This window comes from Drosophila miranda (assembly GCF_003369915.1).
Source record: "Drosophila miranda strain MSH22 chromosome Y unlocalized genomic scaffold, D.miranda_PacBio2.1 Contig_Y1_pilon, whole genome shotgun sequence".
Taxonomy (NCBI): Eukaryota; Metazoa; Arthropoda; class Insecta; order Diptera; family Drosophilidae; genus Drosophila; species Drosophila miranda.
In genome coordinates this window covers 26862453-26880650 of record NW_022881603.1, presented here as the reverse complement: position 1 = coordinate 26880650, position 18198 = coordinate 26862453, and the positions used below count along the sequence as shown (strand labels likewise).

Here is an 18198-nt window from a genome sequence, read left to right as displayed (position 1 = left end):
CACCAAGACATCAGCGGCAGGCATCAACATCAGCAAAAGCGGCGGACATCGGCAGCAGCATCCCGGTACTGGCCAGGCCGGAAAACTGATGCGAGAACCGTCAGCGGAGCACCGGCACCAATGAACCGTCAGCGGAGCACCGACTGGAGACACGTTTCTGTCCCCATACACCAGCAATATGAAAAGGGAGCGAATTCAAAAGGTGGCGCTCATGGAAGGGTGGGACCCTGCTAGGGATAATGAAACCAACTATCCCCGCTGACGAAAGTGCCAACGAGGACAAGTCTGTCCTATAAATTAGATTTGTTTTTTTTGTATGTTTTTTTTGTTTTTGTTTTGTTCAATCCGTCCCCTGGCTTATCGGGTCGGAAACACCCCTGACTTCCCCGTGAGCTAGCTGGGAACGATAGGCCAGGGTGGCAAAGAGGCGGATCATAACAATTTTCTTATCCAAAGTCAAAAAACTTAATTTATTTTCAGTGTGTAAACAGTTTCTTGACATACTGTACATACATATGTATGTCCTGATCCTTGTACCAATTCATGGTCTCTTTAAGAAGAAATATCTTTAAATATCTTTAAAACAGAGACTGTCTAGTTTCTGCATTAATTAGATGACAAGCATAGTCTCAGTTCTATAACACTCATTTCCCCCAGGGTATGAGTGTGCACTCATTGTTGTGAACCGGTTATTGCCAAATTGATCTTCCGTCGAATATTACTAGCTATATAGATCTCTCAGCTTTGCCAACTTAATTTTATTCGATTAGTGAATCAATTTTCTACTTGACTGGCACTTTAAAATGCTCCCATTAACTGTTTTTTTTTTTATAAAATAAGGTTAAAACTAAATACGTTAACTTAAAAGTATTTTTTACATGGTGCAGATCTAGCGGACATGTGTTGTCAGTTACACCAACTAATCAATTTAATTTTTAATTTTTACATGAATTCTACATCTAATTACACTAAAATGTACATGAGTTTTACATAAATCTCACTGGTCACACTATGCGCGGGCAATTTAAGTGGAGCGCGGGATTGAAATCTTTCAACCCAATTAGTCTATGTTCCCCGACAAATACCATCGGAATTATATTTCTCTGATAATCTTATATCTTATATCAATATTTCCAATATAAATATATATCTATCTAGTTCCTTAAAGATTTTCAAGGCCAACAGACAAATGGGTCTAGACTATGAGTGTTACATTGAATGTTGGTCATGTGAAGTTAACAGTTATCTCCCTTATCACAGATAATGGGATCACACTCACTGATCCGAGCTGGCAAATCAATTGCTGCAATCACTTAATCCCCATTTTAAGCGTATCTCTAGCCCTAAACAAATTCCGTGCACATTTTATAGCTTTGAACTCTGCAAGCAGTTGGCTAGGGAAGGCGGAACCGGGAACATGGGGAAAAATACTTGTAAGCAGAAGTTGAATAAAGCTTTTTTCTTCTTTCAAGCACGCGATATGAACAAGGGCAGTGCTATATATGCCAGTATTTACATACATATGTACATATAAGCGAGAATATATAGTTGGCTGACAAGAACCCGAGTGTGTTTGAGTCGCGCCAACACAATTTTTATATGAGTCCCAGTTATGTGAGTAGATCCCACGGAAAGCCGCTGCCATTACCAAGACACGTGCACTGGTTTTTCGACCAAAATCCCCCATTGAGCTGCTCTCCCCAAAGTGCTCGAAATAATGAAGTAAATCCATTAAGAAGCAATTTAGGGAGAGTTATTTATACGAAATCAGAGATCTTATAAAACAGTTGCCAGTGCCAAATCATAATAAAACTTTTAACAGCTCTTTTAACAGGCCACTGCTATCAGCAAGAGCAGTTGCCATTTCGTGTGACTCCTTGTTTCGGCCATCAGCCGATCGAAATTTGCTCAAATCTCAGAGGCTGAGTCGGAGAAAGAAATGCGTGATTATCGGGCGACTCAATGTGAGTCGACAGTTTTTCCATTGTTGGTTTTAAGGTTAGGAAGCTACTCCAATGATGAAATTGCTCCACCCGGCTGCCCTCTCCACACTCCATGGTTTGGGCCTGCGGTTTTACGTCATCGGAGAGGGCAGGCATTCGACTCCGTTCGCAGAAAAACAGCAATATCATTTTGTGACTCGTTTTTGCCCAGAACATTAGTCGCCTCCACCGAGCCACTCATACAATCGTAAATAAAGGCGAAGCAGCCAGAGCAGCCGGAGCGGAGCACATGGTTATCACGTGAACGTTGCGCCGAGTGCCCGACTCGGGTGCCGTCGTGTGCGGGAAACGTGATCAAAGATCAAGAGAGACACAAAGAGAGAGGGAGAGAGAGAGTGCAAGCTCTGTTGGAGAGCACATAACTGTATGTGTGTGTTGGATTGGGGCCTGCCTGTGTGCAAAAAGTCAAGCTGCAAAATGGCAACAAAAATTAACACAGTACGGCGCCGCCTCGAACATTGTTGTTTTCTCTCTCTCTCTCTCTCTCTCTCTCTCTGTGGCTCCCCCTTTTCTCTCACTCCCTCCCACCCATCGATTTTTGCTCTCTATTCTTCTCTCTTTGCCACTTGTGGTTGGGGCCTGTGTGCCCCAGCGGAGGTTATCGCGTTAATCATTTCGCACTGTTAACGCAAATACTCAATGCTGTTTGTTGTTTTTCCACAAATGATATTTATATTCACCACGACACTCCTCCGTCAATTACCATTACCATTACTTAATTACCATTTCACAACGAACTCCATTCTTGTTTCCAACCATTATGGCCAGTCATGGAAAGATACCTATGTATGTACATATGTATGTATTGCGAATATGATCTTTGGATCTTCCTAGAAAACACTTCGGAATCCATCTCTTGTACGGCAAAATGATGTCACAGTTGGGGGATGATAAATCAGAACGCCTCTGCAATGATAAAACTTACACAATCCTTACTTATATACTTATACCTTTTTTTTATACCAAATCTTTCACTAGATAAGATTCTGCAGTCGCAGTGCGTCCCGCGCACGCAGATTTGTCGAGTGACTCAAGGCAATCTTTTTCGACGGGATACGGGTGCAGGCCTCCGTGCAGGGGATAACCTCCGGCGGAAATGGCTCTTCCTGAGCGATCATCACACCTTGTCCAAATGAAGACGTTCTATTCTTAGTGGCCGCAATTAAAACAGAATTATACGAGGAAAATATAAATTTTTAGTGTCGCATCTTCCTCTTTGACTGTTTGCCAAGTGTCTGACCCAGAGACAGAAACAGAAACAGACCCCTGTACACACCCACAACGCTGGGAATCGTTCGATAAAGTTTCCAGTGCTGATGCCATGATAATTGCCATTCGATCGATCCACAATGCGGACAATTGGAGCTGATTGGACGCAATTCAATTATGTCTCCAGATGGTAACTCAAATATGCCTTCGAAATTCACACAATTCCTCGCTGTAATGAGACGTTTGCCCAAACGCTTAGACAGCACAAATATAAATTTCAATATATTTTCTAATTTGAATGCGCCACAATCGGCGGGCGAGCGAGCGAACTGCGGATACTCTTTTAAATTGGTTTTTATTGGGTGATGAATAGAACAAATGCAGATCAAGTGGACAATCAGTAAACAATAGCATATTCGGTGTTATATGGGAGGGATAGTTGGATAACCATTAGTGCTGGTATTTCTTCGGGAAAGGCTGGATGCAAGCTGCATCCCTACGTAGATTTACCCTCCCAGATAGGGTCGAATCAGATGCAAATCATAGACACACATTTGCCGACCGTATTAAAAGGTTGTTGGCGCCAACACGCCTCAAACAATGTCCGTGCGGGTACATCATGATTAACAGCGGAAAAAACCGCAGGCCAAAGGAGCCGAAATCGTATTCTGGCCTAAACGGGCGACAGCGACACCCTTGCACGGAACACAATTAGCCCTGTTTAGAGCGTTTTTGTTTGGTTACACCTGGCGTATACGTAACGACACGCATCTGACTGATAGACAGCTCGACTGATGTTTATGTGGCTTGTAAGAACGGAATGCATTTTAATTAGACTAAAACTGAGCTCGAAACGGAAAAGGGTGAGCCATATGGCAGAATACCCTCCCGCATGCCGCTCCTCCTCTCCCGCAGTGCACTGACGTCAAGCGGACTGGCGGGAGATCGCTCGACTGTTTGCCATTTGTCTCAGATGATAAGGCTTGTTAGTGTAACAGATTCGCATTCGCAATCACATCCATCCATCCATCAGGGGAGGAGGCACTGGCACTTCTGAAGTGGGCGTGTCGCCTGATTAGATTGCCATCGCCGGGAATACTCTACAATATTTTCTAAATTTAGTCCAGTCATAAATCCGAAAGTCGCTCGAATCATTTATAGAAACTGTCCCATTCGTGGTGATGGTTAATTCTTTAGCTGAACATGATAAGCCGGTTATTGAATGGATTGGATTGTGCCACGGGACTGGGCTAATCGAGTGGAGTCCCCCACTCGATAAGAAACGTCTCGAGATTTGCCAGAACTCATTATTTACGGAACGGACAGTGGATCGCCGTGAACGTGCCTCCAAACGTGTGTGCCATGTGCCAAAATTGATTTGGTATTGGAATCGAAGACGAAATCAGAACGGGAATCGGGTGGGGCCTTATCAAACTCCGTCTGTCGTCAGTGCCCACTGACAGAGCCCCACTCCTGGCTCCACCCTCCTCTCTGTACCACCCCACCTATGCGTTTGTCGAAATCAGAATGAATTTGCAGTGTCCCGAGCGACCGACGGCGAACCCGCCTCGGCTCATTTACTTAGGCGCGAATCAAAGTCTGAAATGTGCCCCGAAATACTGATAATTTGTTTAAAACATTTTATTTTCACAAATTATAATTGATAACCAGCGGTTGAGCGAGAGAGAGAGAGGCGAACGACAAAAGAAAAAGATAGGGAAACCCAATGACAAGTAAAATAATTAAGGAAAATTTTCGCTATAAAATGGAGATTTTCGGATAGCAGAAGCTGTCATATTGAAATGAAAATTGCATTGATCAACGGTGATGCTTTTATGTAAGTTAATAAACCCGACAGGCACGCCATCGATCACACTCCGCATTGTAATGGATCGTCTAGAGTCTCGAGGCTTTATGTAATTTTTTAGAACAGAGAGCGGGAACGGAACGGCGAGAGATCTTGGAGGAGGAACTCAGCAACAGAGTTGAGATGGGTAATGAGATGAGGTTGATCTAGGCTTATCAATGGAAAAAATGACCTCGACTGGTGTTTTATTACCCTTATCATCAGGCATACAGGCATCAGACATCTACATTTAAGTGTATAGTACGAGTACGGCTATGATCTCCAGCAAGGATTCCATTTCATTCATGCTCACGCCCAGCCTTAGTAACTGGTAGATACCAGATCTAACTGCATCTCTAGCTCTTAGACAGAAAGAGACAAAGAGAGACACAGTTGCCAGAAACATCTCAACTAACTGCAAGAGAGAGTGCATCCGAACACTGTGACTAATTTTACAGCACCAAAATGCCCGAGTAGATGTTACAGAAACAATCGAATACTGAGAAACCAACAAGAGGAAAGTGGAAGAGCAGGAGGAGGATGAGGATGAAAAGGTGTGGTGGCGCGGAGACCAGAGGAATAGCAGGCAAAGAGTGCACTAATAACCGAACACTGTACTGTCCATGTGTTGGTGTTGTTTACATACTCCCATATTTATGCATGCCGGTTCCACCAGAGAGAAATCCACACCAGCACTTGTGTCAATCGCAGAGAGAATGAGATAGTGGTGTGGTGTGTGAGTGTGTGCGTGTTGGTTGCTTGCCAGCGTGTTAATTTTTACTGATAGCAGCGCCGCACGAAAACGGAATGGAATTCACGCGATACAGATACACATGTTTACACTCTGGCTCTCACTGCCCTGCCTCTATCTCTCTCTCTCTCCGCCTCCTCGCAGTCTGTCCACCAAGAGAGTGCTCGGCTCGTGTCTCTGCTCTGGCCCGCTGTCCGGCAGCGTTTCGATCATATTTATAAAAGAATCGACCGCCGTGAGTTATTCAAGCAGTCGCAATCCGCACCGTTCGCCAGAACGTTCAAAAGATACCTACCTCCTGTTACTGTTATATACAGTCGTGGAAACAGCTCCGAAAGAGAGAGTATACTCGCGTCTAAATAAAATTCAAATAAAATAAGCACACATGTGTATTCCAACTTCATGACGGAACCGGAACACGTTGTGTGATATATAAAAAAAAAAAAGAATACTACAAAAATTCCAGTGACCACCATGACCACCGCTCTGACAATGGTGAAAACAGGAGGTAAATACGCCAACGGTAAGTGCAATCCAACGATACAGATCCCATTGCCATTCCTATTTCCACTGAGATCTCCAGGCACGTGTCTTATATAAGTCGCTCGTGTGGCGGGCCTGGGGCCTGGCGCCTGGCATGTTCCGAGCTCGGACAGCGGCCTGTTGCCGGAAATTGCTTAATTAGTTCTCTAACAGACGTGGAGATACTCGTACTCAATCCCACACGATCTGATCGCTGTCGTGTTCGCTCCACAGAAGTTGCGGATTGCCATTTCCAGATACATTTCTATCTCTCGACTGCAGATGACTGGAAGCGTCGTTGCCCGCGTTGAGTTCAGATATAATTATGCAGTACGAGTATATATTTATATTGCATATACAGTCAGATATATGTACATAGACGACCTCCACTGCAGCGATCGACTGCAACCGCCATCCTTCGCACAAAGAATCCGAGCACTTCCCTCTCATTTCGCTCAACTCTAAAATATAATAATAAATATTATAAAAATGTCGGATTTTCCCTCATTAAGTATTTACTATTTTTATACCCGATACTCAAAATGAGTATTGGGGTATATTAGATTTGTGGTAAAAGTGGGCAGACCCCAAAGTACATACATACATACATATGTAGGTTAGGTTAGGTTAAGGCGGTAGCCGGGAGGGGGGGATAAGAGCCACCCGCCCCCAAGCTCACTTGGACCTATAAAAGGTCGGTTGTGTTGCCGCATGGGCATGTGCCCCTTCGCGTTGCCCAAACCGTGAGAGCATACTACTGCAGGTTAAGGGCAGTCCCATCCGGTGGCTTGGATGTATTTGGACAAGGTCCCTGGTTTGATTACGGACAGGTCCGAAATGTCCGTGAGGAAAGCGGCCCCGAGAATACACATGAAAAAAAAAGAGAATACGAAGACGACGATTTTCAAGGGCTGGGAAGTGGCAGAAGAAGTGGGGGACCGATTCCTCCTCCTCCTCGTCGCGACAACTCCTGCAGAAGTCTTTATGAGGGATTGACAGTCTAGAGGCGTGAGTGCCGATCTGCCAGTGTCCCGTAATGGCTCTAGTAACTGCAGAGCACTGTGCTCTGCTGAGTTTATACAGCTCTGCTGAGCGCTTCTTCGATCGATATGGCCATATCAATCTTGAGACTTTACAGGAAACGGTTTGCTGCCATCTCCAATTGGCATTTTGCTCGAACAATTCGTGCGTTAGGAGCCTGCACGTAGCCAAGGGCATCGCTACTTGCTCCCTCTCCGATAGGAGAGGAATCGTAGTACCCCCTCGATGTCCCTGTGGCCGGGGACCCATATAAGGAAGAGATCTAACTTCTCTGCGATCTCGTGCAGAGACCTGCGGCAGTCATTTACAGTCGCTGAGTTCGACGATATTGAGCCTAGAGCTTTGATAGCTGCTTGGCTGTCCGAGAAGACGCACACTAAGTGCGTATCTAGAAGTAGTTTGGAGACGATCGAAATGGCCTCCTTGATGGCTTCAACCTCCGCTTGGAACACACTACAGTGATCCGGGAGCCTGAAGCAATGACTGATGTTCAGCTCGCTGCAGTAGACTCCGCCTCCCACGCGGCCGTCTAGCTTTGAGCCATCAGTGTAGAAGTGGACCGCATTTGCAGGTCCTGGTTCGCCCATCTCCCAGTCCTCCCTAGGTGGGATTGATACCTGGAAGGGCGTCGAGAGGTGATCACTAGGGATACAGTAATCTGTCCTCTCTGGTAATTGCGGGAGTCTCATCAGGATTCCCGAGTGCCCAACCGCGGATGCTTTCCACAGTCTGGCTTCTCTCATTCTGAGGGCGGAAAGTGTTGCCACCTTCTTTCCCATGAGATCCACAGGGAGGAGGTCCAGCACAGTATCCAGGGCTTCCCCTGGAGTAGTGCGTAGCCCGCCAGTTATGCATAGCTCTGCCATGCGTTGAACTCTGCTGAGTTTATTGAGGCATGTCCTTCTGTCCAAGGCTGGCCAACATACCACCACTCCATAGAGCATGATTGGTCGTATGATGGCGGTGTAGAGCCACCGAACTATAGAGGGGGTCATTCCCCATTTTAGTCCGATGGCTTTCCTGCAAGTATAGAGGGCCACTGTGGCCTTCTTTACTCTATGCTCTATGCTCAATTTCCATTCGAGCTTTTTATCGAGGATTAGGCCAAGATACTTGGCGTTGTTGCTGAAGACTAGCGTTTCCCCACATAGTCTTGGGGGAATCAGTACCGGAACTTTGTACTTTCTAGTGAAAAGCACCAGTTCCGTTTTAGACGGGTTGACGCCTAACCCGCATTTGTCTGACCATTTCGACATTTTCGTGAGAGTACTTGTCATGCACTCACACAACGTCTGCGGAAATTTTCCGGAGAATGCTATGGCAACATCGTCCGCGTACGCCACCACACGGCAGCCACCCCCCTCTATCTCCTGCAGCAGTGTGTTCACTGCCACGTTCCATAGGAGGGGCGAGAGGACTCCGCCCTGCGGTGTGCCTCTGCTGACAAATCTGGTACACGTTGACGTCCCCAGTGATGCCTCAACCGTCCTGCATTGTAGAATCTGATCAATCAGGCTCACCGTCCTGGAGTCAACGCCCAGATCCGTCAGTGCGCCCGTGATGGCGGTCGGAAGGATGTTGTTAAAGGCGCCTTCTATGTCGAGGAAGGCTACTAGGGTGTACTCCTTAAAATTAAGGGACGCTTCGATGATCGATGTGATCGAGTGTAGGGCCGTTTCGGTGGATCTTCCTTTCCGATAGGCATGCTGGGAGTCTGAGATCAGCCCCAGGAGCCCAGGAGCTGAAATCTTTTGGGGCAGTGTGCGAGGGCTTGCCTGCCTTGGGCACGACTTTGGTCTGAAGTCAGGTGTCAGGAATGCACCCGTGGGAGAAGATTCCCTCGTAAATTATTTTGAGCCAGTTAATGGCTTTATGTCCCGCGTGAATCAGTTGGGCAGGGAAAATGCCGTCTGGCCCCGCGGACTTGTAGGGTTTCAAGCTTCTGATCGCCCAGGAAATGTTCTCCTGGCTTAGCAGTCTCAGGATGGCATTTGAGGCGACAGAAGGAGGCGCGAAGTAGTTGGGTCTGTTTTCATCGCATCCAGGGAAGTGGGTATTTAGGAGAAGATTTAGCGACTCATCGCTGGACGTAGTCCACGACTGGTCGGTGTTCTTCAAGTAGCCCAGGGTGTTGTCTTCGAGAGAACTCTGCGCAAGCGTGAGGCTTCTGAGTTACTCTCGATTTCGCTGCAGAACCTACGCCAGGAGGCGCGTTTGGCATTTATAAGTTCTTTGTTGTAGGTTGACAGACTGGCCTTGTATTCGCCCCAGTTTTGCTCAACGTTTTCAGCCTTAGCTTTATTGAAGAGTCTCCGGGAGGCTTTCCGGAGCTCACCCAGTTTCGGATTCCACCATTCAGGTTTCTTCCGGCCTCTGTTCTTGCCAGAGGGGCATGCTTTGTCGAGCGCCTTATTGCAGGCGACGGTAAAGATCTTAAGAAGACGAGTCGTGGCCTCCGTGGAGAACTCCTCCACAGATGGGGGCTCAGGGAGAACACGACAGAGGTAATCAGAGTACCGAGTCCAGTTTGACCGCCTGATGTTCCGGAATCGGACTGGCTTCGGTACTGAGAAGGAGAAGACAGTTTCCACGTACCGAGAAGGAGTGCTCTTCCAGGACCCTCCAGGATACAATGTTACGCTGTATCTCATGAGAGGCAAGCGTGAGGTCCAGGACCTCCTTGCGGTTTTTAATGATAAAGGTGGGATCACTACCCCGGTTTAATAAGACCATCTGAGTGGTCAGTAAGTAACTGAAAAGGTACTCACCCCTTTCGTTTGTGTCAGTGCTTCCCCACTGACAGTGATGTGCATTGGCATCGCACCCCACAATTAGGCCGATGTCCTTGGCCGAGCAGTCTGCGATTAGAGCCCGGAGAGGCGCGGGGGGAGGGGGGTCTGGTTGTTCATGCCCCATGTATGCAAAGCAGATCCTCAGTGAGCGCTCCTGGCCTTCGAGGCTCACTGCGGTGTGGTCTTCACTGCTGAAATTTGGGAGCAGAAATAAGTGCAACTCTCTTTTTGCAAGAATGCAGGTACGAATTTTACCTGCGGTTTCAGCTACATATAGCTTGTAGTCAGAAGTCCTCAGACCGGAGACCCTGTTTCCGAGGATCCAGGGCTCCTGAATGAGGACTATGTCGGCTCCACCATTGGCCAGGTGGAGCAGTAGAGCAGCGCATGCTGCCTTACAATGGTGGAGGTTTATCTGCAGGAGCGTCAACGACATTCCTGAGGCTCGCCTCCACCATTGTTGCTTCTAGATCGCTGTCAGGGGACTCCGGCTCCTCCCCGACAACGATGTGGCTGAGACCTCTGGCTAGGTCGCTCTCGTCGAACGCGTAGTCGTCCAAGATGTCGTCCGACATCATGGACGCCGCATTTGACGCCGGGTTGTCTTACTCGCACGAGGCCCCCTCCTTCGGGATCTCCGGCAGCTCCGGGTCTGGCTCGACCTCCGCTTGCCTGCCCTTGCGATCGGACTTGTAAGGGGATATGGTGACCTTCTTGTAGCCATAATCCACTACACCGTCCGACTTTGCGAGGAGATCAATGGATTCCTCATTTAGGACGAGGATAATCTGGCGCCTCTGCCCTTGGATATCCTCCACCTTTGCCACCTTCCAATCGGCTGTAGGAAGGTGGGGGTTGCATACCTGCAGTAACCTGAGGATCTTCTCATGCTCTGCAGGCTTAGCCGAGACCCACGCTCTGGCTCTCGGGCGACTAGGGACATCTTCCCCCTTCACCGCCTCCAGTTTCGCCCCTGGATAGACCTCTTTTAGGGCCGCCACCGCCTTCATGTAGAGGGCCGCAGAGCGAGCGTCTTGGCAGGCGATGGCTTTCACCTTGCCTTGATGCCACCCTGCGTCATCACACTTTGGCGGTGGTCCGCCGTTCTCCTCCAGTTCCAGTAGGAACCGGTCCTGGAGCTCGTTCTCCACCAGGTGCCACTTATCGCGAGGGACATGGCCGTCCTCGGCGCCCCTGTCCAGGACACCGATCAGGGTCTTGCCCCTCGCCACCTCAGCGAACGACCGGTTCGTGATTTTGCGGGGTCCTCCGCTGAGCGTTGCCGCTTGTTGGGGGCCTTGGCTGCGCCCTTTCCGACTTTGGCTGGCTGGAACAGTGGAAGGATTGAGCAGGCCCACAGCCTCTGCTCCTTTCCTTCGGCTGACGCCTGTATGTACATATGTTTGTGCGTTTCGGACGTCATCGAACAATCATCCATCCGAATGGGGAAAATTATTTGGTAGAACAAGCAATTATAAGTTTGGACTTTAAGCTGGCTCCGAATCGGCATCGGACTGGACTGGAGTTCCAACTGGAGTTCAATAGACCCAAACGCCTTGTAAGGCCGCGTTGCAAGGTTGCCTGTTGCACTGTTGCAAAATGTGTGCGGTTCGGTGGGGTGCGGTGCTACAAAAATCCGCGTAAGGTAGAGCAAGCAACCAATAAATAAACTACCAAATCATGTTTTCTCTGGGATGCATCGGCATAGGTGTTCGTTTGGTTAAGTGAGGATCGGGCGACTGCCGTTCGGCCTCAAACAGGTAGTGTGACAAGGCAGCCGCAGAGATACTCAGAGTGTTGCGCTTTGGGCCACATGTACAGCACCGTACAGCAGATTCATGTTATTCCTATGTTGCATTTTATACGCTTACAACGACATGCATGCTTCGCATTCGCCCAGGTCTCGTCTCTTAATATTCGCAGCCAACGCTGTTCATAGTGGGCGTGTGTACATGTGTGTGGGGGTCTGTGCGAGCGAGAGTGAGCGTGTCTGTGCATGTCTGTGCGTGCACGAACAAGATTTTGACATAGTCAAAGTCTTTTATAAATAAACGCGCCCCACATACTTATGTACATGGCTACCAGTTTTGGGAGCAGCAAAGAGAACCGCAGCGAAAAGAGAGAGGCGTCTATTGATAAGAGCATAGCCACACACGTTTTCACCTGTTGAGGGAGAGAGTGGGAGATTGGAAGATTGGGAGAGTGAGCGTCTGCGCAGGCGCATGTGCTTAATCAGAGCGAAATTCATCCCATTCATCATTCATTCCAGGGTATGTGTACCTTTAGCTAATCTCAAATCCAACACTTTTCTTTTGCAGAGAAATTCTTCGGCGTGAGGCATGTTCAATGCATCCTCTGCTTCTTCTGCCTGGCAATGTGCTACGCCTGGCGGGTGAACCTCAGCGTGGCTCTGGTGGCCATGACCGAGCCGCAGTCTAGGAATGCCACTGAGACTGAAACTGCCACCGCTACGCCTGACGTCGATAGCGACGATTTTGACCTATTCGATGCTGAGGTAAGACACGAGAACCAGCCAAGTCAGACACTCGCTTACCCTCCCACTTCCGCCTGCAGTACTTTCAGTTCACCGAAAGCCAGAAGTCGTACATGCTTAGCAGCTTCTTCTGGGGCTACATTGTCACCCAGGTGCCTGGCGGTTACATTGCCCAGCGGTATGGGGCCAAGATGCTGCTGCTCGCTGGTCTGGCAGCCGCCGGTATCCTGACCATCATCTCACCGCTCTCCCTCAAACTCGGCGGCTGGACGGCTCTGTGTGCGGTTCGCTTCACGATGGGTCTTACCCAGGGCGCAGTGCACCCGGCCACGCATGCCCTGCTCTCAAAGTGGTCGCCGGCCAACGAACGTGGCATGCTGGGAACCATCTGCTATTCGGGCGCACAATTCGGAGCGGTGGTGATGCTGGCCACGAGTGGATTCATTGCCGACTCCTTCATGGGATGGCCGAGTATCTTCTACTTGGGTGGAGCCTGCGGCTTCGTGTGGATCGTCTTCTGGTACGTGTTCTCGTCCAGCACGCCGGAGGAGCACCGCTTCATCTCGCCGGAGGAGCTCAAGTTTATCGAGGAGTCGCGCAGCGATGGTAAGATGCAGTCGGCAGATAACCTGGCGCCGACTCCCTGGATACCCATCTTTACCTCGATGCCGTTCCTATCGCTGCTGGTGGTGCACAGCACGCACATGTTCGGCTTCTGGACGCTGCTCACCCAGATCCCCAGCTACATGAAGAACATCTATGGCATTGACATCAAGGAGAGCGCTCTGCTCTCCTCCCTGCCCTACGCTGTGATGCTGCTGCTCAGCTTCTTCTTCGTTTGGCTGTCCAAGGTGCTGCAGAGGAACAAGTCGTTGTCGCTGTCCTTTAACCGCAAGTTCTTCAACAGCATCGGCCATTGGATACCCATGTGCTCACTCATTGCCCTGGGCTACGTGCCGAAGGAGGATAACCTACTGGCCGTGGTCCTGCTTACCCTCACCGTGGGCATCAGCGCTGCCACCTACCTGGGCTTCCAGGTAAACCACATCGATCTGTCGCCCAACTATGCCGGCACCCTGATGGGCCTCACGAATGGGGCGGCCAACATCATGAGCGGCATTGCGCCTCTTGTTGTCGGTCAGATCGTCCAAGATCCGGTAAGTGTAGTCTTGGCAGATGTTCCTCGAGTTTCTCGCTAACTCTGATATCTTCCACAGAAAAATGTAAATGACTGGCGTGTGGTGTTTTTCCTGGCCGCCGCCGCCTACTTCATCGGCAACCTGCTCTTCGTGGTCTTCGGACGAACGGAGGTCCAGTGGTGGGACTCGCCAGAGCAGACGGTGGACGATGTGGAGCAGGGAGTGCCACTGTCGCCGAATGTCCAAGACAAGCGCTAAATCTGGATAACCACCACATGATAGGGGCATGGCATGATAAAGTCATAGCTGTTGTTTCATAGTTTTAGTCGTAGTCAATTAGTTAGGAACAAGACCATAATGACGATCGAGTGCTTCCATTAGCGATATTATACGATAATTGTTTAGTTCTAAGGCGGCGTAAATTATTGTTTGCAGTATTTTTCCATAATGTACATAATCTAAAGCTAAAATCCAATTAAACTTGCAACACGAGAAAAAGAGTTTAGTGTAAATAGGGAAGTAGCCCAGAACATAGTTGTATTTGCTGCTAAAAACAAACTCTAGAAATTGTTATGTTTAGTATTTAAGCTAGGAATAAACTTGATACCAACTTGTGATGCACGAAAAGTGAACTAAAAAGGCAAAAAAAATCAATGAAGACATTCAAAGCCATTTAATAAAACAGCTCAAGTCGAAGCTGAAACAAAGTCAAATCATACCGAAATTAATGTTGTTTCATTTAAACACTGAATCGAATTTGAATTGGGCGCCCACTGTTGATTATCGATAGATGAGCAAAGTGTGACCGTTAAAGCCACGGTATATCGGTATGTAATGTCAGTTTCATCAATCTATTAAATTTCATTTTCAAAGTATATAGAAATCCAATAAATGCCAGTGTTTAAAATTAGCTAGTAAAGTAGAAAATAGGTTAATTAATCGGATAAAATAATGTTGGCAGGGCTGAGAGATCTATCTACCTAGTAATATTCGCCGTAATATCATAATCGAGGAATAAGGTTTCCAATCCTTGACGGAGCACGATTAACCCATTATAAGCCAACGGTGTATTTGAATAATCCACCGAAAATAATGAAAATTTAATAATTTTAGCGCAGCTCAGGTGAAAGATTGTAATGGGCGGTTTTGGAGAGAGCCGATAGGTATCAGGGCTGGAGAAGAAAGAGACAGCGGCATCTATAGTGGATCCTGGGAAGCAGTGGCAGAGTTGCGTGGGAGAAAAGGAAACGGGGCGAGGAAGAAGAAAAAAAAAGTTTCCGGGTGGAGAATAGTGGAGGCCGCACGTGCCCTGAAAGAAAAATTGGAGATCGTGGAGATAACGATCCCACCAAGACATCAGCGGCAGGCATCAACATCAGCAGAAGCGGCGGACATCGGCAGCAGCATCCCGGTACTGGCCTGGCCGGAAAACTGGTGCCGGTGCTCCGGAACCGTCAGCGGAGCACCGACTGGAGACACGTTTCTGTCCCCACACACCAACCACCCCCGGGGAGAGGATCCGGACTTCAAGGCAGAAATACACACACACGATTCACACACACCCACCTTCATCCACACACATCCACACACAACCCACGCATCTATACCCTCATTCATAACACATCACATAACATCACCACATTTCACACATCTACACCCGTCCGACCCACAATTATACAAAATATCACGATCATACAAAAAAACGAGGGGGAACGTTGTGAGTTGCTGCGTACACCGCAACTCTACAGTTATACCCGATACTAAGTCAGTATGGCTCTCCTCCGGCAGACGCCGCTAATATTGAACCACACGACAAAGAGTGCGTGCGAGAGAGACAGAAAATCAGTCTGAGCGTGACGTCGGGCGCTGCGTGGCCACTGCAAATTGATTTCTTGCTTTTGGCTACAAAAATGATCCGATCTGATCCAGATTCAGCAATCTGATAGATATAGTCATTATCTATGATTCTGCGTTTTTAGTTTTCTCGAATGTGCAATATTGTGGATGCAACAGATTTTCGTTCTTTGTGGGGGCGGAAGGGGGTGGGGCGAAATTCTGAGATATACGTTTTATAGTGAGATCTAACAGAAGTGCGGATACCAAATTTGGTTACTCTAGCCTTAATAGTCTCTGAGATTTGTGGATGCCCCAGATTTTCGTCCTTTGCGGGGGCGGAAGGGGGTGTGGCGAAATTTGGACAAGAAACGGTCAAGGTCAGATATCACAGGAGTGTGGATACCAAATTTGGTTGCTCTGGCTCTTATAGGTTCTGAGATCCTTGAACTCATATTTTTCAATTGGCAAAGCCGACCATGAAACCTGTGTGTTAGAGAGAGACAGAGCGAGAAAGAATGAAATTGTTTTCTTGATTCTGGCTATAATAATTATATGATCTGGTTGAGGTTTTACACTCTAGAACATATAGTCATCCTCTACGATTCTGCATTTTTGGTTTTATCGTATCTTTAAAAATGTGGATGCCACAGATTTTCGTCCTTTGTGGGGCGGAAGTGAGCCGGGCAAAGTTTTGAAATATTTTTGTAGCAGTGACAGATGTCTGGATCCAAAACATCGTTGCTCTAGCTCCTATAGTCTTTGAGCACTAGGCGCTGAAGGGGACGGACGGACGGACGGACGGACGGACGGACGGACGGACGGACGGACAGACAGACAGGGCTCAATCGACTCGGCTATTGATGCTGATCAAGAATATATATACTTTATGGGGTCGGAAACGATTCCTTCTGGACGTTACACACATCCACTTTTACCACAAATCTAATATACCCCAATACTCATTTTGAGTATCGGGTATAACGAGGGGGAACGTTGTGAGTTGCTGCGGACACCGCAACTCTACGGTTATACCCGATACTAGGTCAGTATGGCTTTCCTCCGGCAGACGCCGCTAATATTCAACGACACGACAAAGAGTGCGTGCGAGAGAGACAGAAAATCAGTCTGAGCGTGACGTCGGGCGCTGCGCGGCCACTGCAAATTGATTTCTTGCTTTTGGCTACAAAAATGATCCGATCTGATCCAGATTCAGGAATCTGATAGATATGGTCGTTATCTATGATTCTGCGTTTTGAGTTTTCTCGAATGTGCAATATTGTGGATGCAACAGATTTTCGTTCTTTGTGGGGGCGGAAGGGGGTGGGGCGAAATTCTGAGATATACGTTTTATAGTGAGATCTAACAGAAGTGCGGATACCAAATTTGGTTACTCTAGCCTTAATAGTCTCTGAGATTTGTGGATGCCCCAGATTTTCGTCCTTTGCGGGAACGGAAGGGGGTGTGGCGAAATTTTGAAACAAACTCGTCTCGGTCCGATATATTAGGAGTGTGGATACCAAATTTGGTTGCTCTAGCTTTTGTAGTCTCTGAGATCTAGGCGCTAATGTTTTACTCTAAGCAAAGCCGCCTATGCTACGTGTGTGTTAGAGAGAGACAGGGCGAGAAAAAATGAAATTGTTTTCTTGATGCTGGCTATAATAATAATACGATCCAATTCAGATTCCGCAGTCTTAAAGATATGGTCATTCTCTACAATTCTACGTTTTTGGTTTACTCATATCTTTAAAATTGTGGATGCCACAGATTTTCGTCCTTTGTGGGGGCGGAAGTGGGCGGGGCGAAGTTTTGAAATATTTTTCTAGCACTGACATATCACAGAAGTCTGGATCCAAAACTTCGTTGCTCTAGCTTTTATAGTCTTTGAGCACTAGGCGCTGAAGGGGACGGACAGACGGACAGACAGACAGGGCTCAATCGACTCGGCTATTGATGCTGATCAAGAATATATATACTTTATGGGGTCGGAAACGATTCCTTCTGGACGTTACACACATCCACTTTTACCACAAATCTAATATCCCCCAATACTCATTTTGAGTATCGGGTATAACGAGGGGGAACGTTGTGAGTTGCTGCGGACACCGCAACTCTACGGTTATACCCGATACTAAGTCAGTATGGCTCTCCTCCGGCAGACGCCGCTAATATTAAACGACACGACAAGAGTGCGGGCGAGAGAGACAGAAAATCAGTCTGAGCGTGACGTCGGGCGCTGCGTAGCCACTGCAAATTGATTTGTTCCTATTGGCTATAAAAATAATCTGATCTGATCCAGATTCAGCAATCTGATAGATATGGTCATTATCTATGCTTCTGCGTTTTTAGTTTCCTCGAATGTGCAATATTGTGGATGCAACAGATTTTCGTCCTTTGTGTGGGCGGAAAGGGAGAAGGTGAAATTTTGAGATAAACGTTTTATAGTAAGATCTAACAGGAGTGCGGATACCAAATTTGGTTACTCTAGCCTTAATAGTCTCTGAGATTTTTGAAAATCCCCAGATTTTCATCCTTTGCGGGGGCGGAAGGGGGTGTGTCGAAATTTTG

General features: G+C 47.8%; 1 protein-coding gene and 1 long non-coding RNA gene across 2 annotated transcripts; one reads left to right on the top strand and one right to left on the bottom strand.

Annotated features, from left to right (window-relative positions):
- Positions 1-2539: 2539 nt before the first annotated feature.
- LOC117191941 lies at positions 2540-3449 on the bottom strand. The gene is made up of 3 exons (XR_004474117.1): positions 3280-3449; positions 2967-3146; positions 2540-2909 (listed from the first exon to the last, which is right to left on the bottom strand). It is a non-coding gene; the product is annotated as an uncharacterized LOC117191941 (long non-coding RNA).
- A 2603-nt stretch (positions 3450-6052) lies between these two features.
- LOC117190955 (putative inorganic phosphate cotransporter) lies at positions 6053-14521 on the top strand. The gene is made up of 4 exons (XM_033395948.1): positions 6053-6332; positions 12483-12679; positions 12739-13815; positions 13876-14521. Exons 1-4 carry the CDS (start codon positions 6284-6286, stop codon positions 14053-14055), a joined length of 1503 nt encoding a protein of 500 aa, XP_033251839.1. The 5' UTR covers positions 6053-6283; the 3' UTR covers positions 14056-14521.
- Positions 14522-18198: the final 3677 nt, after the last annotated feature.

What these genes read in the sequence shown, in the direction of transcription:
- LOC117190955 (XM_033395948.1), top strand. Translation starts at nt 6,284, where the DNA reads ATGACCACCGCTCTGACAATGGTGAAAACAGGAGGTAAATACGCCAAC. An exon ending in AGGAGGTAAATACGCCAACG is followed by an intron (nt 6,333 to 12,482) that starts GTAAGTGCAATC and finishes TTTCTTTTGCAG; the next exon opens with AGAAATTCTTCGGCGTGAGG. An exon ending in TTGACCTATTCGATGCTGAG is followed by an intron (nt 12,680 to 12,738) that starts GTAAGACACGAG and finishes TTCCGCCTGCAG; the next exon opens with TACTTTCAGTTCACCGAAAG.